Source organism: Suncus etruscus, chromosome 18 (genome assembly GCF_024139225.1).
Source record: "Suncus etruscus isolate mSunEtr1 chromosome 18, mSunEtr1.pri.cur, whole genome shotgun sequence".
Lineage (NCBI taxonomy): Eukaryota > Metazoa > Chordata > Mammalia > Eulipotyphla > Soricidae > Suncus > Suncus etruscus.
Window position 1 is genome coordinate 34,734,035 of NC_064865.1, and position 21,629 is coordinate 34,755,663.

General features: G+C 46.3%; 1 protein-coding gene across 1 annotated transcript; it reads left to right on the forward strand.

The window, feature by feature from the left end:
• Positions 1 to 6,565: 6,565 nt before the first annotated feature.
• On the forward strand, positions 6,566 to 20,553 carry LY6G6F (lymphocyte antigen 6 family member G6F). The gene is made up of 6 exons (XM_049765139.1): positions 6,566 to 6,748; positions 7,789 to 8,118; positions 8,195 to 8,458; positions 12,107 to 12,259; positions 17,928 to 18,074; positions 20,330 to 20,553. Exons 1-6 carry the CDS (start codon positions 6,694 to 6,696, stop codon positions 20,551 to 20,553), a joined length of 1,173 nt encoding a protein of 390 aa, XP_049621096.1. The 5' UTR covers positions 6,566 to 6,693.
• Positions 20,554 to 21,629: the final 1,076 nt, after the last annotated feature.

Consider the following 21,629-nt stretch of genomic DNA (forward strand, 5'->3'; position numbering starts at 1 on the left):
ACTGCCAGGAATGATCCCTGAGTGCAGAGCCTGGCGGAAGCCTTGAGTATCTCCGGATATGGCACCCAAGCAAACAAAACATGAAAAACCAAGTGCTAAAAACAAAAAAAGGAAAAGAAAAACCAAGTGCTTGCCCAGCTTTGAGCTCCGTCATCACTATGTTCCCCTTGCACCGCTAGGGAGCGACTAGAGCACAGAGCACCCTTGGGTGTGGCCAAAAGCGCTTGCCTGGCATGCTGCTGGCAGATTCCTTGGATATCTGGCATTGCATGATTCCCCAGTCCCTTGGCTCCTAAGCCCCCAGCCAGCAGAAGCACCGAAGAGGTGCAGCACCTCCAGCCTAAGGAGCAGCCCTGCTTCCGCAGTATTACCGAGAGTAGTGCAAACCAACACTATCTCTCTGGGGAGATAGTCCTAAGGGTAGGGGCATTTGCCTTGCACACAGCTGACCCGGATTTGATCTGAGCACCTCCATGAGTGATGCCTAAATGCAGAGTCAGGAATAACCCCTGGCCATCGCTGAGTGTGGCCCCCAAAAACAAACCAAAAAAGGTTTAAAACAACAACAACAACAACAACAACAAATAATTGGGCCCGGAGAGATAGCACAGTGGTAGGGCGTTTGCCTTGCACGCAGCTAATCCAAGATGGACGGTGGTTCGAATCCCAGCATCCCATATGGTCCCCCGAGCCTGCTAGGTGTAACCCCTGAGCGCCGCCAGGTGTGACCCCCCCAAAAAAAAAACAACCCCCCAAATAATTATAAATAGAACTATCAATGATCTTTAAATTCTACTGCTAGGTATTTATCAAATAATACAAATGAGAGATAGTGAGCCCGGAGAGATAGCACAGCGGTGTTTGCCTTGTAAGCAGCCGATCTAGGACCAAAGGTGGTTGGTTCGAATCCCGGTGTCCCATATTGTCCCCTGTGCCTGCCAGGAGCTATTTCTGAGCCTAGAGCCTTGAGTAAACCGTGAGCATCGCCGGGTGTGGCCCAAAAAACTAAAAACAAAACAAAAAACAAAAACAAATGAGAGATAGTACAATGGGTAGGAAGTTTGCCTTGCTATCAATCCACTCAGGTTCGATCCCCATCTTCCTATGTGGTCTCCCAAACCTACCAGGAGAAATTCCTGAGTTCAGAGCCAGGAGTAACCCCGAGCACCTCCAGGTGTGGCTCCCAAACAAAACAAAACAAGTTTAAACACACACACACACACACACACACACACACACACACACACACACACACACAAATGTTCCCCCAAACAAGCAAAAAACAAAACTGCACTGATTGGAAAACATGTACGTACACACCTATGTACATTTTCTTTTTTTTTTTTTTATGTACATTTTCAAAACTCTTTCCAAAAGCCAAGACTGGGAAGCAACCCAACCACCCCAAGGCAGAAGAATGGAGAAAGATGTGATGAGGCAGAGATGGCTTAAATAGTTTAGAGCTAGTTGGAGGCTTGCCTTGCATGTGTTTTATCCCTGCATGATTGCCCCACCCAGATTTGGGTGCGCCCTAGCAAAGTATTCAACGAGTATCCTTTCCAAGAACCACTGCGGGAGGTATCATAAAATTAAAGTAGGGACCGAGCAAAAGCACACGGTAGGGCCTTTGCCTTGCACGCTGTCAACCCGGGACAGACCCGGTTTGATCCTCAGCATCCCAGCCTGCCAGGAGCAATTTCTGAGCGCAGAACCAAGAGTAACCCCTGAGCACCACTGTGTGTGGCCCAAAAACAAAACAATAACAAAAAAGTAAAGGGGCTGGAATGATACTATAGCACGTAGGATTCTTGCCTGGAACATGGTTGACTCAGTTTTTTTTTTTTTTCTTTTCTTTTTCTGGTTTTTTTGGGTCACACCAGGCAGCACACAGGGGTTACTCCTGGCTCTACGCTCATAAACCGCTCCTGGCAGGCACGAGGGACCATATGAGATGCCGGGATTTGAACTATCATCTGCTTGTATTGACTGCGTGCAAGTCAAATGCTTTGCCATTGTGCTATCCCTCTGGTCCCTGACCCAGGTTTGATTCCCCATATAATCCCTAGCCTAGAGTCTATCAGAAGTGATTCCTGAATGCAAAGCTAGAAATAAGACCTGAACATGGTCAACAGTGGCCAAAAAGCAAACAAACAAAACCCAAAAAAGTAAAATAATTAAGAAAATGTGGTATATACATAGTGGAATAGTTCCTCAGCCCTTAGAAAGGTAAAGTCTTACATTTTGCTACATGAATAGAAATGGAGGACATTGTTCTAAGTAAAATAAGTCAAATGACAAATATAGGGGCCCGGAGAGATAGCACAACGGTGTTTGCCTTGCAAGCAGCCGATCCAGGACCAAAGGTGGTTGGTTCGAATCCTTGCATCCCATATGGTCCCCCGTGCCTGCCAGGAGCTGTTTCTGAGCAGACAGCCAGCAGTAACCCCTGAGCACTGCTGGGTGTGGCCCAAAAACCAAAAAATAAATAAATAAATAAATAAATAAAATAAATACCAAATGATCTCAATCATACATAGCATATAAAGAAAAGAAGAGAACAAAGTCAAAGAAAAACACCCAGAGACTCTGACCACAAAGCAGGTTAATGGGCCAAAGGAATAGTAGGACATTTGCCTTGTATACAGCTGACCCAGGGTCTATCCCTGGATCCCATATGATTTCCTAAACACTTCCAGGAGTGATTCCTGAGTTCAGGGTCAGAAGTAACCCTGAGCACCAGTAGGTTTGTCCCAAAAAGCAAGCAAACAAACCCATAGCCTGGTATTCTCAAGGTGGTTCAGTAGGTGGGCTTAAAGGGGCTAATGAACTTCTCTGGAGGGATATTGTCATTTTGATGATGGTTTTGGAATGATGACGTTGTTCTCCTACAACAAAGAAGAAAATTAGAAGGACCAAAGAAATAATACAGCAGGTAGAAAGCTTACTTTATATGTGTCCAACCCAGGTTCAATTCCTGCCACTACATATGATCCCTTGAGCACTGCCAGGAGTGATTCCTGAGCACAGAGTCAGGAGTAAGTCCTGAACACTTCTGGGTGTCACAGTAGAAGAAGGAAAAGAAAAGGGAAAAAAATCTAACAACAAAAAATAAAAAAATTTTAAAGGACTAGAAAGATAGTAAGACAATAACATGCGGGCCTGGAGAGATAGCACAGCGGTGTTTGCCTTGCAAGCAGCCGATCCAGGACCAAAGGTGGTTGGTTCGAATCCCGGTGTCCCATATGGTCCCCCGTGCCTGCCAGGAGCTATTTTTGAGCAGACAGCCAGGAGTAACCCCTGAGCACCGCTGGGTGTGGCCCCCCCCCCAAAAAAAGACATTAACATGCTTGTCTTTCATATGGCTGGTCCCAGTTTGATCCCAGGCACTGCATATGGTGCCCCAAGCACTACCAGATGTGATCCTCAGCACAGAACCAGAGTTGCCTTGAGTATATTATTGAAAGAAATAAACAGAGGGTTTTTTTTGTTTTTGTTTTTGTAACCCTGGCAGTGCTTAGGGGTTACTCCTGGCTCTGCACTCAAAAATCACTCCTGTCAAGCATGGGAGACCATATGGGATGCTGGGATTTGAACCACCATCTGCCCTGGATTAGAGGCAAATGCCCTACCGCTATGCTATCTCTCCGGCTCCAAAGAGTTTTTTTTAATTGGGATTTTTTTTTAAGGACACACCCAGCAGTGCTCAGGGGTTCTTCCTAGAGAACTCAGAGACCATAGGATACTGGGAATCAAACCTGAGTCAACCATGTGCAAGGCAAACACCCTACCTGCAGTGCTATTGCTCCAGCCCCAAGAGAATCATTATCTTGATTTCCAACTGCAGATTACTTTGTCCATTTCAGGACTTTATAGATATCATACAAATGTGTCCTTTATTTTTGACTTCTTTTTCGTTAGTCATGTTTGTGAGATTCAACCTACTGTACATTTCATTGTATTTTTCTTGCTCTTTGCAGACTAGTGGTCCATTGTGTGAATAGACCAGATTTAGTAAGTAATAAAATATTTGGTGGAATATTTAATCAAAAATAACTTTTGAGGGGCCGGAGAGATAGCATGAAGGTAGGGCATTTGCCTTGCATGCAAAAGGACAGTGGTTCTAATCCCAGCATCCCATATGGTCCCCTGATCCTGACAAGAGCGATTTCTGAGCATAGAGACAGGAATAACCCCTGAGCATTGCCAAGTGTGACCCAAAAACCAAAAAAAAACAAAAACAAAAAAAAAACACAACACAACAAAACAAAACAAAAGAAAAAAACACCAAAAATCTTTTGAAAAATAGCCTTGGGGCTGGAGAGATAGTATAGCTAGTAAAGTACTTGTCCTGCATACAGTTGACCTGGATTTGATCACTTGGCACCACTAATCATCCCCTGAGACTACTGGGTGTGGCCTCTAACAAAAAGCAAACCTAAAATATAGCCTTTTAAAACAAAAAAAAAAAATAGGGGCCAGAGTGATAGCACAGCGATAAGTCATTTGACTTGCATGCAGTCAACAAGGATGGACCCCAGTTTGAATACCGGCATCCCATATGGTCCCTTGAGCCTGCCAGGAGTGACTTCTGAGCACAGAGTCTCTGAGCGCCTCTGGGTATGACTCAAACAAACAAACAAACAAATAAATAAAACAAAAAATATAGGAGCTATAGAGATAGCACTTACCTTACAGTTACCAAGGTTCCATCCCTGGCACCACATATGATCCCCAGAGTCCCACCAGGAATGATTCCTGATCAAAGAGCCAGGAGTAAGCCCTGAGCACCAGCAGGTGTGGTCCCAATAAAACAAAACAAATATATATGTACATATATTCAAAACAAAACAAATATGTATGTAAATATATATTTACATGATAAAGATTTGCCTTAATCTTGGGGGCTGGAGAGATAGCACGGAAGTAAGGCATTTGTCTTTCATGCAGAAGGCCATTGGTTCGAACCCCAGCATCCCATATGGTCCCCGAGCCTGCCAGGAGCAATTTCTGAGCATAGAGTCATGAATAACCCTTGAGCACTGTCGGGTGTGACCCAAAAAAACAAAAAACCAAACCAAACAAAGAAAGAACAAAAGAAAAATTTGGGGCCAGAGAGATAGCATGGAGATAAGGCGTTTGCCTTGCATGCAGAAGGACAGCAGTTCAAATCCCAGCATCCCATATGGTCCCCCGAGCCTGCCAGGATCGATTCCTGATCAAAGAGCCAGTAGTAACCCCTGAGCGCTGCCGGGTGTGACCCAAAAACAAAAACAAAAAAAAAGATTTGCCTTAATCTTTATAGAATTCTGCCTGAGCCCATAGTTAGTTAGATAGCTTGCATGTAGGAGCACTGAACCCAAACCTGGGACCTCACAATCCCTCAAATACCACCGGAAGTAGTGGCCCTTGAGCACTCTAGGTGTGCCCTTTTCCCCCAAATAAGATATTCTTGCCTAGGATAAGGAAATAAATCAGAGAATTGTACAGAGTCTCTTTAACCTCCTTGAGGAATAACTTCATAAACTCCTCAGAGGCTTAGGAAAAGTCTGCAGGGTACTAGGCCGAGGCAGGGAGAAGTATTATAAATCAAATTATGTAGTTTTGCACTGGGTTCCATGAAGACTAATATAAAAACTCAGCATCTGGGCTGGACCAATAGGACAGCAGGTAGGGCATTTGCCTTGCACATAGCTAACCCAGATTTGATACCTAGTATCCCATAAGGTCCCCAGAGCCCACCAGGAGTAATCCCTGAGTGTAAAGCCAGGAATAGGCCCTACACACAGCTGGTTGTGCCCCCCTCCCCAATGAAACAATACAAGCAAAAGAAACCTCACTAACTCAACTTTACATTCATGATTGGCATTTCTTTTTGTTTGGTTTTTGGAACTATACCTCGCAGTGCTGAAGGGCTTTTTCCAGCTCTGTGCTATGCAGTTGATGTCAGCAGCATCTGGACAATCATGCTGTGCCAGAGATGGAACCCAGGCCTCCGAAATGCAGATAAGTGCTCAGCCCACTGAGTCATCTCTCTGGTCCTTGGTTTGTCTTTCTTTGGGGGTGGAGGAGAGATCACAGAATGTCCTTTCCAGACTGAAGAGAAAAAGGTAGCCAGCCATGACCCCCTTCTGTGCAAGCTTAGAATGGAAAGTCTTCACGCCCAATCTCGTCTGCTCTAGGAAGCTAAGCAGGGTCGGGCCTGGTTAGTACTTGGATGGGAGACTGCATGGGAATACCTGGTGCTGTAGACTTAAAAAAAAAAAAAAAAAAAAAAAAAGAGTGGAAAGTCTTGCAGGCTGGTGAGGTAGTACAGTGGGTAGGGTGCTTGCTTTGATGTGGCTGACCAGGTTGGGTTCCCAGCATCCCATATAGTTCCCTGAGCACCACCAAAAGTGATGTCTGAGCACTGCCAGATGTGGCTCCCGAACAAAAATCAAACAAAAAGAATGAAAAGGTTTGGGTCTGAAGCCTTGAGCTGGTGTAGAAAGGTGAAAAACTTCAAAGCAGTCTTTTCAGGACAAAAGGTGATAGTCACTTTCCCACCAGTTGACATACAACAGGACTTTATCTTCTCAGCATTCTCATGCCCTTAAGAAGTTCATTGTCACTCCAGACCAGGAAGTATATGTGGGTCTTTATCTGGACTGGGTTTCCTCCTTAGGTCCCGGGCCAGAGAACTTGCAGGCTCTTCTCATGGCAGTCTTATTCTTGCTCCTGTTCCTATGTGGGATCCCCCAGGCTAATGCAGGTAAGGAGTGGGGTTCAGAGAGTCTTCAGTAACTGAAGAGGTTGAGAGGGAGTGTTTCTCCTTAGCTGTCTGGGCAAAGCAGTGGATTTATGCAATTGAGCTGCCTATGCCACTAAAAGTAGTAAAGATCCAAAGACAGTGAGGATTCACGTAATATTTTTGTCATGTTATATTTATGTATTTATTTGGGTCACACCCAGAAGCGCTCAGGGGTTACTCCTGGCTCTATGCTCAGAAATCGCTCCTGGCAGGCTCAGGGGACCATATGGGATGCCGGGATTCGAACCACCGTCCTTCTGCATCTAAGGCAAATGTCTTACTGCTGTGCTAACTCTCCGACCCCATGTCGTATTTATTTTAGAAAATAAACACAGGTTGGGACAGAGTGATAATACAGTGGGCAGGGATTTGCCTTTTGCCTTGCACAGGGATGACCTGGGTTTGATCACCTGGGCACCTTATATGGTCCCCAAACCAGTAATGATACCTGTATGCAGAGGCAAGAATAATCCTGAGCACTGCCTGTGCAAAGAAAAGAAAAAGGTAAAGAGAAGAGAAAGAAAAGAAAGAAAAAATATACAGGCAAGGGGCCGGAGAGATAGCATGGAGGTAAGGCGTTTGCCTTTCATGCAGGAGGTCATCGGCTCGAATCCCGGCGTCCCATATGGTCCCCCGTGCCTGCCAGGAGCAATTTCTGAGCCTGGAGCCAGGAATAACCCCTGAGCACTGCCGGGTGTGACCCAAAAACCAAAAAAAAAAAAAAAAAATACAGGCAAGTTAGTGTTTCCAAAAAATGAGAAACAAGAAAAAGAGATGTGAGCATTTACACATTGATTGACTGCTAACAGAGTTCCTCACTTGCTGGAAAAGTGGTGGGAGAACATTTACCTTTTTCTCTCCACCTAACTTTTGTGTAACTGTCACTTGAGAAAGGTACTCACAGCCAGGTTAGTGTTGGGGAACCCCAGAAGAAGATATAGAAAATGGGGCATTGAAGGGCAGAGGGCATTCATTCACTTCACACAACTGCCTCCCCACAGACAACATCCAGTCCATGTATGTGGCCGCAGGGGAGACAATAGAACTGCCATGTCCTTCACCACCCACTCTGGACGGGGACGAGCTTCTGTCCTGGTTCCACAGTCCTGCAGCCAGTTCCCCAACTGTCCTAGTGGCCCAAGTTCAAATGACCAGGCCAGTCGAAGACCCTGGGAAGCCTGGCAGGGAGTTCAGGCCCAGGCTCCTAGGAAACTACTCTCTCTGGCTGGATGCATCCAGGGATGGTGATGCCGGGAGGTACTGGTGTGCTGTGCTGGGTCAGCGCTACAAGTACCAGAACTGGAGGATATATGACATCTCTGTGCTCAAAGGTCAGTGTGAACAAGTGGAACAGGAACTGCTGGGGCCTCGGGATGCCCAAAGAATTGAGGGTCCCTCTTTCCACAGGATCCCAGTTTTCTGCAACATCTGCTGATGGAATCCTCTGCTCTGTCCTCCTATGTTCTGTGGTCCCTGCCAGACGCCTGGACTCCGTGACCTGGCTAGAGGGAAGAAGTCCTGTAAGGGGCCATGTGCAGCCTTTCTGGAGTAATGAGGCTGCCCTACTCTTGGTGTGTCCTGAGGATGAGCTTTCTGAGTCCAGGGGCCGTAGACCAAGAATCATCCGCTGCCTCTTACCTCAGAACACAGGGGTCAGCTTTAGCCTGGCAGGTAAATTAAGGGAAGATATGGGACAGGAAGTTGCCTTTAACCCATCCCACACATGTTGGCTAGAGCAGATGAGAGAGGCGGTGAGTCTATTATTGACTAGTTAGAGGCAGTGATTGCTGGTGGAGCAAACAACCTCTGTAGGAGAAGCGTTTTGTTTTGTTTCTCTCACTGATTGAGTCTATAGCTGAGAAGGGAGTTGGTTATGTCAGCTTTTTTGTTTTATTTTTTATTTTATTTTATTTTTGGGGGGGGTCACACCCGGCAGTGCTCAGGGGTTACTCCTGGCTCCACGCTTGGAAATCACTCCTGGCAGGCTCGGGGAACCATATGGGATGCTGGGATTCGAACCAACGACCTTCTGCATGCAAGGCAAACGCCTTACCTCCATGCTATCTCTCTGGCCCCCTGTCAGCTTTTTTGCTAGAATAAATAGAATGTCATCCAGGAGAGATAATACAGCAGATAGGATCCTTGTTTTGCATGTGACTGAGCTGGGTTTGATCCTTTGTATCCCATATGGGTCCTCAAGCCCTCCGGGAGTGATTCTTCAGTGAAGAGCCAGCAGACCCTGAGATCACCAGTTGTGGCCCCCCACCAAAAAAATCAAACAAAAGAGAAAAGGATTCTGGTGGAATATGCATCTGTTCCAGAAATAGGGGATCTAGTGGCCATATGGCCATGCCACCCTGAACACTTTCTGATCTTGAAAGCTAAGCAAGGGCAGATCTGATTAGAACTTGACTGGGAGAAAGGGAATCTGGAGGAACTGGGCAAAGTTCTCAATAGTAGAGCATGTGTCCTGAATGTACGAGATGTTGGCACTGGGATGGGGGAGACCAGAAAAAGGAGAATCTATGATGTTTGTAGAATATCACTTAGCTTAGAGAAAGTAGGAATGACTACTGGGGGAGTTGTTTTATGAAGAAAAGCTATATAAATGTACTAATATTGGGGCTGGAGAGAGAACATGGAGTTAGGGCATTTGCCTTGCATGCAGAAGGACGGAGGCTCCAATCCCAGCATCCCAAATGGTCCCCCGAGCCTGCCAGGAGTGATTTATTTTCTTTGGGGGGGTCCACATCTGGCAGCGCTCAGGGGTTACTTCTGGCTCTGTGCTCAGAAATTGCTCCTGGCAGGCTCAGGGGACCATATGGGATGCCGGGATTTGAACCATAGTCTTTCTGTATGCAAGGCAAACACCTTACCTCCATGCTATCTTTCTGGCCCCCAAGGAGCGATTCCTTACTGTAGAGCCAGGAGTAACCCCTGAGCGCTGTCGTGTGTGACTCCCCCCACCAAAAAAAAAAGCACTCATGTTATAATGGCCCACTAATAGTGAAAGCATAAAGCCAGGATTCTATCCCCAGCACTCTATGGTCCCTTATTTATTTATTTATTTATTTATTTATTTATTTATTTATGTAAGTTTTTTTTGGTCACACCTGGCAGCGCTCAGGGGTTACTCCTGGCTCTATGCTCAGAAATCACTCCTGGCAGGCTTGGGGGACCATATGGGATGCCAGGATTGGAACCACCGTCCTTCTGCATGCAACTCCATGCTATCTCTCCAGCCCTTATTTATTGATTGATTGATTGATTGATTGATTGCCTTTTGGACCACACCCGGTGATGCTCAGGGGCTACTCCTGGCTAGGTGCTCAGAAATCACTCCTGGCTTGGGGGATAATATGGGATCGATGTCCATCCTAGGTTAGCGTGTACAAGGTAAACTCCCTACAGCTTGAGCCACTGCTATGGTCCTCTCCTATTTATTGTTTTGCAATAAAAAGTTTATTATAGGGGCTGAAAGGATAGTACAAGGGAATCTTCAACACTTCAGATGGTCCTTAGGAACCATCAGGAGTGATCCCTGAGCACAGAGTCAGAAGTAAGCCCTAAGCACTGCTGGATGTGGCCCAATACCTCCTAGCCTCCAACACAATCTATTATAGGACTGGGGATATGGTTCTCTGGTAGAGAACATCTCTCAAAGTGTGAGGTCCTGGGTTGAATCCCATTTACTGGGGGATGGAAGATGTAATAAATCTATTATACAGAAAAAGCATGTTGTTGAATGTATCCATTTACAAGTCAGGAGGGAGAAGCAAATGACCTTGAGTTTTGTATGCAAAGGCCAGTTAATGGGCAGAGACCGACTTTTAATTTCCTCTACACCCTCAGCGGTTCTTCATTTCCTCCACATCCTCAGCACCTAATATGATAATTGACATTCGGCAATCAATCGAGTCTTAGATTTGTTTGTGTTGGGGCCATGCTCAGTGGCTCTCTGAGGCTAATCCCAATTTGGAGATCTGGGATTGCTCCTGGTAGTGCTCATGGGATGCTGACATATGAGAGATAGAACATGGACTTCCTCTAAGAGGTAAAATATGGCTGGCCCCTTGTGCGAAATTCAGAAGGTTAATAGAATAAATAAATGGAAGAATTAGTAAATAGTAGGCACAAAGTTAGTTTTGTTGTTTGTCTGTTTTTAATTAATTAATTTTTTTTATTTTTTGGTTTTTGGGCCTGTGCTCAGAAATCGCCAGAGAGATAGCATAGAGGTAAGGCATTTGCCTTGCATGCAGAAGGTCGGTAGTTCGAATCCCGGCATCCCATATGGTCCCCCGAGTCTGCCAGGAGCGATTTCTGAGCATAGAGCCAGGAGTAACCCCTGAGCAAAAACTAAAGAAAGAAAAGAGAAAGAAAGAAAGAAAGAAAGAAAGAGAGAGAGAGAGAGAGAAAGAAAGAAAGAAAGAAAGAAAGAAAGAAAGAAAGAAAGAAAGAAAGAAAGAAAGAAAGAAAGAAAGAAAGAAAGAAAGAAAGAAAGAAAGAAAGAAAGAAAGAAAAAGAAAGAAAGAAAAGGAGAACTTGCTCCTGGCAGGCACCAGGGACCATATAGGATGCTAGGATTAGAACCACAGTCTGTCCTGGGTCAGCTGCGTATAAGGCAAACATCCTACCGCTGTGCTATCTCTCCGGCTCCTGTCCATTTATTTTGGGGCCACACCTGGTGATACTCAGATGTTACTTATGGCTCTATATTCAGGCATCACCCCTGGAACTTCTCAGGGGATCATATGAAGTGCCATAGATAGAAACCAGGTTGGCCTCATGCAAGACAAGCTCCCTACCACTGTGCTATTGCTCCATCCCACAGAATTGTTCTTGAGAGCGATCATTACTATGAAGGGCATAAGGAAAAATTATAGTTATGATGATGTCTGGTCTGGAATTAGCTGTAGGGGCATTACCATTCTTTATTGATGGTGACTCACAGAATCAAACTGAAGCATAGAATGGAATCAAGTGGGGTGTAAGTATTGGGGAAAGAAGTTGATAAAAAAAAAAAAACTTTTGCGGGGCCTAAGAGACAGCATGGGCTATGCATGCCTTGCATGCAGGACAGTGGTTCGAATCCCAGCATCCTATATGGTCCCCTGAGCCTGCCAGGAGCGATTTCTGAGCGGGCATAGAGCCAGGAGTAACCCCTGGGCGCTAATGGGTGTGACCCAAAAGCCAAAAAAAAAAAAAAAAAAAAGCCTTTTGGAAAAAGCACCTGACTTTGGGGGGAACTTTTTAGGGGGCCTAAGGACATATATCCCCTCCTGTCTCCCCTCTTATTTGTCTCCTCTTGTCTTACTGTAGCTTCCATGGATGCCTCTCCTGTCATCTGTGCCCCATCAGGCTGGGATGTGCCCTGGATCATGGTGCTCTTGCTTCTAGCAGGCCTGGTGCTCATCATCCTGACCCTCAGCTTTATGCTTTGGAGGCGGAGAGCCCATGGCACTCAATGCAGAAGTAAGTCTCTCCCTTCCAGAGGGAAGAAGAATTAAGGTGTGAGAAAAGGATTGGGGTCACATCTTGCCTTTCTGCCCCATCTTCTCTAGGAGAGGAGAAAGTAAGGAACAAAGCTCAAGTTAGCTAGTAACTTTTCTTCTACATCCCATTAGGTCCCCCATCAGTCCCTCAGTTCAAACCCGAAATCCAGGTCTATGAGAACATTCATTTGTCTCGTCTAAGGTAAGTAACAACTACAGAGTAGAAGATGAAATCCCACAAAGAGTAGGGTTGACATGGGATAGCTCCTGAAGTGAAGAACAGAAGTATCTTTAATCTGTCTTTCTTTCTATGTCATTGAACCCACAGCCCACCTGTTCTCAAGACCAGGTCTCCATGACATTTTCTCCTGAGCAGTGTGACTTGCTCTCCCTATCCATCCTGGAACCTGAAGGAGTCCCCAAAATCTTGGAAAGGGGGAGTCCATTGTGCCTTGTCACGGTCCAACTTGTTGCAAGAAGTCAAGCTCTGTGTGTATGAGTGTGTGTGTGTGTGTGTGTGTGTATGTATGTGTGTGTGTGTGTGTGTTTGAATGTGGAGTCAGGAGTAAGCCCTGAGTATTGCTAGATGTAGCCCAACCCCTCCCCAACACAAATAAAAGAAAAAAAAAAGGCACTGCTTCTGTAGTCAAATAAATTAACAGGAGTTAAGGAACTTTCCTTGCATCCTCCTGACCCTGGTTCCAATCCCCAGTCTCCTGAACATTACCAAGGATCACTCCTGAATAGAGAAATAACCCCTGAATGTGTCTCCTGCAAAGAAGCTCTTTTCTATGACATCATCCAGAAAAAGTGTGGCCTCCTGTCTTAGAGCTTCTGATATACAGGGTGGCTGGAGCTCTACACACCAGGGGAAGAAGGGAAACAGGCAGGGGACCCAGAAAGGGTGGGGCTGGGTAGAGAAGAATCCAGAGACTTGGAAAAGAATTCATCCTGGGGAAAACTGAAGAGGAGAGAAGGGAAGAGGATGGCTGCTTTCTCACACGGAAGAAAAACTGACAAAACAAGCTTTAATCAGACTTCCTCAGATGAAAGAAGGGGGACTGAGTCAGGAGGGGGGGGTCTAAACTCTACCCCCACTCAAGGGCAGCCCCCTTATCCTAGGCACTGCACCGCAGCTTCCGGAGCAGTAAAAGGCTTATCAGCATCCTGACATCCTGAGAAACCCAAGAGTCACAGTCTCTCTCCCAGGGATAGGGAGCCCAGGGAAGCAAGTGGACAGAGCCCTTGGAGGGTGTGTAAAGGGGTCCCTTGTGCTACACTCTTTGAGAACCATGGACAAGTCTAGGCTAGTGAAGAAAGGAAGGACTTGGAAGTTCCCAGCATCCTCCAGCCCCCAGTCTCAGGCAGAAGTGACTTGGACACACAGCCACACCCTCAAAGTCTGCTTCGTGGCTATCCTTTTGTGTTTCTGTTTTGTATCACCAGAGAGAAGCTTTCTCCAAGGTTTCATCCAAGCTTAAATTAAGCTATTGGTAAGATGGAGGATGTGAATGACACAGGAGAATTAGACAAAAGTTACAATTCAGGTTCCAGCTCCACCCACCAAGTCAATCTGTTTTCAGAGAGAGGACATGAATGCATGAATGGCACTGAGCACACTCATAGCAAAAGAGCAGTGTTACCAGATCCCAAATAGCACTTCTATTAAATTTTTCTCTTCCTAGTTTCCTGAGTCCTCATTCCCAAGGTCCTGACCTATCAAAACTATTATTCCTAGCAAGCCTTGCCAACTTACAATATACTCAGTGCCCACAATCCCCTTCCTGGGGCCTCCAGTTCCATTGAAACAGAACTGCCTTGCTAGTCCCAGAAACCAAATCTCTGCCTTTCTAGAGATCTGGAACTGGTGAGACCTTCCACGATAGACATCTAGCGATAGCAGAAGACATGGAACACTCATTCTTTTTTTTTTTTTAATGCAACATACAAACTTTATTTAACAACAGTAAAAGTTAGGTCAAACAGGCAGGCACTTATATTAAGAGAAAAATTAACTAGAGGAACTTTTTGTCTTAATCGTCTTAATCATAATCTACTGCTGTTACATTTAACTGAGCTCAGTTGCTGTGAAGAATACAGCTCATGCACAGATATGATGAACAATTTGTAGGAACACTCATTCTTTATGAGACTGGCCTGGCGTAAGAGAAGTGTCTGTGATGGTGTTGGGTTGGAGTTATGAGGTCCCTGTACAAAATCGGGTTTTTGCTCACATAACAAAGAGGCATGCGGGTATTTTCAAGATCATGTGGGGAGGAGTTGCGGGTTGAAGGCAGGAGGCTAGTGAAGGAGGTGGCCTCCCCAGGTGAGGCTGGCCACAAGGAAAAGCAAGGCAGTGAGGAGGGGGTTGGGGAGCCATTGTAGCCTTGTGGATGCATTACATAGATCCTTCTCGCAACACTGGTGTTGCAGATCATATGAGCGTAACCAGTAGGTGGTATGACCAGGCAGTGCACACTCGGTTCGTGGGAGGCAGCCCTTCCGCTGGATGATCTCATTCTGATCTATGGGGCAAAGACAGAGTGAGGTGGGGATAGAGGGGTCAAGGTCCAGTGACTAGAGGAAAGGCAGGCTGAAGGGAAGTGGGGAAGGATCTACAAAGAGGTCATCAGACCCGAGGATCCTACCTGATGTGCCAATACTGATGCCACAAACTTCATTTTCCTGACACTCAGTGGGAATAGGATAGCAGGGCTTGGCAAAGCTGCAGGTGTAACACTGGAGCCGCCCCCATGCAGGGGAAGTGGTGAGGCCTGTGAGATCAGAAGATTTAGGGAGGGAGGAGAAGCAAACAGGCCCGGTGAGGGCCAAGCCCACATCAGCTGGAATATGGGTGCACAAAGTTGGAACACATGGAGGGAGGAAGGGGCAGAGTCAAGAAGTGCAGACAGAAACAGAAAAAGGAACAGGAGGGAGGGGAAACAAGAAGCAGACAAGAAAAGGACAGTGAAGCAAGAGGGATACAGGAACTGTGAGAGAAGCACAGACGTAAGGGAAAGAAAATCAGAGATGAGCTGAGAGAATGACACCAAAAGCCAGACAGGAGGGGAAGGAAGAAGTTAAACAGATGATGCCAGGGAGAGATGAGAAAATAGGAACTGACATGAACTGAGGGGCCAGCAAGGCAGCAAGCTGTGAGCTAAGGTACAGAGGAGACAGCAGCTGGTCAAAGATCCACAGAAGAGGTAGTTATTTGCAAATGTCGTTGAAAGGATTTATCCTGTTCTCCTTTGTCAGACTGGTCTGAGTCCCTTCCCAGCAGATATTTTTTCTAAAGTCCCTTTAGTTCACTTCTTGGCCTCTTCTTAGCCCCTTCTCCATGCTCAGCCCTGTTTCGTCCACAAAGCCCCACCCCAGCTCTCAGTTCACCCAACCTTCCCTGCCCCCTGACCCTTACCCAGAGGCCCATAGAGGAACAGGCTGAAGAGGAAGATGCTGGAGGTAACCATGGCTGAACCTGGGGTTCAGAAGTCTAGGAGATTGTGATCTGCACCCCAAGATCCTGAGAGCTGAGGAGCTGAAGCATTTAAGACAGGATGGGACAAGTAGGCAGCACATCTAGGGAGTGAATCCTGGGAGGCGGAACCTGGGTTCTCCAGCCTGCCTAGCCCAGGCCCTCCTCCTGACTCCGCACCCACTTTACACCTCCTCCCCACCCCACTTTGAGGGTCTTCTCTGTTCTTTCTCGCAGTGTTTGTCTCTTGGCTATGTCTGCCACTCCTGAGTGGTGTCTGACACCTTCCCCAAACTTCTCTCCCCCTCCCCTCACACAAGCTGTTTCTTGCTCTCGCAACTCCTCTCCCATTTGTTCTTTCTCCAATCCACTTCACTGCTTTTGCAGCTCTCAAGGTCACCTGCCTGAACACCCAGTTCTGAGTGTAATGTTTAAATGTACAAACAACAATGTCTTCCCCCTACCCCCACGAAGCCCAGCTCCGGAAGGGAGGCTCCCACCCAGCTTCAGGTCCCTTTGATTCCCCCAAGCCTCAACATTCCTACCCCATAATTATCCCTAACAGCTTTATTACCTTGGAGGAAAGAATTCATCACAGGTGGAGCCAGAGGGTCGGATGGATGTGTTTCCACTGGGAAGAAAACACAGAAAGACTGGGAGAGGATTGCCAGATCAAAATTTGGGGTGGTGCTGGTAGAATTTGGAAATTGGAGGGGCCGGAAAGTGGGTAGGGCACTTGCTTTACACATGGTCAACCATGGAGTTCAATCCTCAACACTGCATTTGGTTCCCTGCTAACTTCGAGGAGTAAGCTCTGAGTACTGCCAGATGTGGCCCAAATCCATCCCCCAAAAAAGATTGAGGAGGAAGGAGACTGCATTTATAGTCAGGTAGGACTGTAGCAGGAGTGGGGGAGGGGGGGAGAAAGGGCTGGGGAATCAAGCAGAACCAGGTATTCATTGAGCAGAAGTGTCGAAACCTTTTAATTTCAGCATATCTCTTTATATTCTTCGGCATTACAAAAGGCACAGCCTTTTCTTTACTGTTAGAAATCAAAACAGAAGATTGTAAATGATTCATTTAAAATAATCAAATAATCAACCTGTTGTTGGATGCCATAGAGACAGATAGTGGGTAGGACACTTGCCTTTCTTGACATCAGGCTGGGTTTAACCTCAAACTCCAGCCACCAATATAGTCCCCTGAGGCCTCCAGGAGTGATTCCTAAGAGCAGAGCCAGGAGTAATCCCTGAGCACTGCCTGATGTGCCTCCCAATCAAAACAAAAATCAACCTGTTGCATGTTGCCAAAAATCTTGTGAAAAATAACTTGTTTGTCCACCACACAGTGAGAAGAATGACATTGTTCTGCCTTTTGGGAACTATCTGATGTCAGGCTTCATAGAAAATGCTGGAGGTCTGGAGCCATTATATAACAGGTAGGTCCCTTGCCTTGCACGCAGCTTACCCGAGTTTTATCTCTGATATCCCAGATGAACCCCTGAACCTATCAGGAGTGATCTCTGAGCACAAATGAGGAGTAAACCATGAAAATCATAGGGGATGACCCCAAACCAAATAAACAAAACAACAATAATAACAAAAATATGTTGGATTTTTCCTATTGGCTCCTATATCTGCACTGCTGAGACAGATTGCTTTGGTGGAAGTATTGGTAAAACAGCTGATTTCATACATACATGTTTGGTAAAGAAAGATCTCTAAAGACCCACAGGAAGCTTTGGAGTTTTGGGTGTTCTGAGTAGTTTTAGAATCCCTGTACAGGATGAAGGCATTTGGGGACTTCACAGGCCGCCCAGAGCTCATTCTCAGTAAGGGCCCCTCCCTGTTCCCACTGGGGCCCCTGGGGCCTGCTGGGAGAAGACTCTTTCCTTCTCTTTTTATTGCCCTATAAAGCCCAAGCTAGGGGGATATAAGATGACAGAGAGCAAGGTAGGGAGGGGGGTGGGAGGGAGGGAGCGCCTCTACTGACACTGACTGACACAATGAGTCCTAGGTTGATCCTGCTGTTTGCCCTGCTGGGGGCTGCCTCGGGTAAGGGGACCAGCTGGCAGGCTGGCAAAGGCGATTCTCTTCTCTAGCTTCTCTACAGGCTTGGCACCCCCTGCAGCCTTGAGAGCCCAGCTCTACTGTCTTCTCTTTTCTCTCATTAGGAAATCGAATGCGATGCTATGACTGCAGTGGAGGCTCCAGTAGCTCTTGCAAAGAGACGGTGATCATGTGTAGTGAGGGGGAACGTTGTGGCTTCCTGAACCGAAAACCCCAACATGGCCTGGAACAGACCAAGCTGACTGCGAACCGTGAGTCGTCATTTTTTCAATCCTAGCTCTTCCCTGTGTCTATTCCCTCTTGTGTCTTTCTGGCTTCCAGAACCCTCCACAGTCAGGGGCAGGAGTTGGTTTGCCTGGCACAAAGCTGGTCTGAGTTTTATCCCTAGCATCCCTATGATATTCTGAGCACTACCAGGATTGATTCTTGAATGTAGAGCCAGCAGCAACCTCTAAAAACCACCAGGTATCTCACCCCACCCCCCAAAAGAAAGAGCAGAATCTTCCATACTCTGGCTCTGGGCAGATGATGCCCCTATCAGAGAAGAGTGATCTGGAACACCTGGCTCCTGGCACTGAGCTTCTGGAAACCCAAGTCCATGTACTCCCACCTCCCACCTCAGTCTTCACAGAGAATCTCCTAGGCCCTTTCACTCATAAATGATTGAATAATGCTATGTCCTCTGAATGTAGGGACTCAAATATTAAAGCAAATGTCATCTTTCCAGCATTAGCTAAGGACCAGGAAAACATGTTCATGTTTTAATTTTTTTATCTTGAAATAATTTGGGGAGGAGTTTTGGTCTACACCCAGCAGTGCTTAGGAGCTATTGGACAGAACTCCTGGTTCTGTCTCTAGGATCAATCCTGAGAGTGCTCAGAAACAGAGTAGGGCCAGTCAAATGTACAGTCTCTTTGTCTCTTATCTTGAAATAATTTTAGATTGACAGAAAAAATTTTTGTTTGTTTGTTTGGGTGACACTCGGCAACACTCAGGGGTTACTCCTGGCTCTATGCTCAGAAATCACTCCTGGCAGGCTCAGGAGACCATATGGGATGCCGGGATTCGAACCACCATCCTTCTGCATGCAAGGCAAATGCCCAACCTCTGTGCTATCTCTCTGGCCCCATGACAGAAATGTTTTTTAAAAACTGCAGTGCTCTTCTATTTTTTTTTATGTACTTCACCCAACTTCCTTTAATATTTTTTTTTTTTTTTTTTGGTTTTTCGGGCCACACACATTTAATGCTCAGGGGTTACTCCTGGCTAAGGCTCAGAAATTGCCCCTGGCTTGGAGGGACCATATGGGACGCCGGGGGATCGAACCACGGTCCTGATCCTTGGCTAGCGCTTGCAAGGCAGACACCTTACCTCTAGCGCCACCTCGCTGGCCCCTTCCTTTAATATTAACATCTTCCATAGATAGAGTATAATAGTCAAAATCAGAAAAGAACACTGTTTGGGGGCAGAGAGATAGTGTAATGAGTAGGGCATTTGCCTTGCATATAGTAAACCAGGGTTCAAACCCCAGCACTCCCTGTAGTTCTCCCTGCCCCAACCCTCCAGCAAGGATCTTTAACACAGAGCCAGTAATAAGTCCTGAGCACCTCTGGGTGTGGCTCCCCACCTTAAAAGAAAATAATATTGTTGGGACCAGAGTGAAAGCACATAGGTAAGGCATTTGCCTTGCATGTGGCCAACCAGAATAGACCCAGGTTTGTTCCTAGCACCCCTTGTGGTCCCCCAAGCTTGCCAGGAATGATTTCTGAGCACAGAGCCAGGAGTAATCCCTGAGAGCCGCCAGGTGTGACCCCTTTCCCCAAAAAGAGAGAAAATAATAATGTAAAAATTATATTCTACAGACCTTATTCAGGTTTGTTTTGTTTTGTTTTGGTTTGGTTTTTGGACCACACCTAGCAGCGCTCAGAGATTACACCTGCTTCTATGCTCAGAAATCGCTCCTGGCAGGCTTGGGAGACCATGTGGGATGCTGGGGATTGAATCTGGGTCTGTCCTGGGTTGGTCGTGTGCAAGACAAAAGCCTTACCCCTTTGCTATCACTCCGGCCCTTTGCCAGGTTTTTTACTTTTAGCTTTTTTCTTTGGGGGGGGTAGGAGGGGAAAAGGGCCCAGGACCCAAATTACAATTTCGAATCACATTTAGCTTTTTGTGTTTTGGATCATACCTGGAGGGTTGGTGAATGGGGTCACTCTGGGTGTTCTTGTATGCAATGCATACACAGCAATCCTTTAAGCCAGCTCCCCAGTCTTTAAAGTTATTTGGTAGAATGTCTCTCAATTTGGATGTTTCTGATATTTTCTTGTGATTAGATTGAAATCAGGAGTTTTTGACAATTCCATAGAAGTCTTTTCAGGAAGGTGTTTTGTTGAGAAGGAAGATTTCCCTTAAGCTCTTTGAAACTAACATCTGCTCAGAAATTACCTCTTGCCAATAAGCAAATCTTGAAGCCAGGAGTCTGTCTAACTTTGGTCTCTCTCTCTCTCAGCTTCAGTGGCATCTATTCATCACCATCCAGCCTGTGTGGCTTCCCATCATTGCAATCAAGTGGAAACAGAGTTGGTAGGCGAAGTGACTTATACAACCCAGAGAGACTGCTGCATCGGAGACCTATGTAACAGCGCCATGTCAAGCACTGTGACCCCTGCATGCATCTTGGCTGCGACAGCAACCGCACTGGCATGCCTCTTGCCTGGACTGTGGTTGGGCTAGCTGGGCTGGGGAAGGGAAAAGGGAAGGGTAAGAAAAGAACATCTGAGCAGTCAACAGATACTACTCTGTGGGTCATTAAATTCTATTGATCACTCTAGAGCTGACTGGCAAAAATCCTTCTATTTTTTCATGTAAGGATTGAGGGGAAAAATATTGGGGATCATCCTTGAGTTGGGGGATTATCAAAGACCACTGGGTTTACCTACAAAAGTGCACTTCTTCACTAAGAATAAGTGAGATTAAGTCTGAAATGATTCCTGAATCCATTTGCTAGGGAGTTTACCTTAGTAACAAGGATTTCATTGAGGGTAACAGGAGAGGAAGGGCGTTAAGTGTCCCCAGGATTCTATCAGCCTGATTGTTTAGACTTGTTCCCCTTTCCCTCAATTTGTAACTTGGCCTCTGAAAGACTGTTTTGAATAGAGAACAAGAAGATAAGCACATAGTTGTTCAGCAGCCAACCCAGGTCTCAGGGTTTTAGACCCATCTCCATCTGCTTTCTTATCCTTTCTGGAAGCTCTCAAGCCTAACTGTACCTCCTTGGTCATACATCTGAGGTGTGGCCTCTATTTGGGATAAGGATTGTTTCTCCAAACACTGGAACCTATGTGCCACCCCGAGACACTGGAAGGAAGGCCTGAAAAACTTGTTTCTTTATTTGTCCATCATGGCCTCCCAGGGAAACTCCTTGAAGGATTCTGAGGTGAAGGGAGGGACTGACTTTTGTTTCCAGGCAGAGTATTCTGACAATAAATGCACAATTTCTCAGACACAGACTAAATTTTATTCAAAATGGAAAAAGGTAAATATGGAAATGGAGTACACTGGCAGTCAAGTTTGGGGAATCAACTCCAAACTAACAGGTTCTTCCTGGGAGCCTCCAATGGAGACAGGTGAGAAGCCCCCTTTCAGGGTCAGACCCAATCACTCCCCATGTAGGGCATAGTAGGATGCAGGAGGCAAAGTGGGGAGCCCTTTCTTGGAGGCAATGGGGATTTCAAGTGGTCTAGAGGGAAATGGAAGGGAGAGTAAAGGAAAGTAGAGGGTAGGGAATAAAAAGGTAGACAGGGGGACCA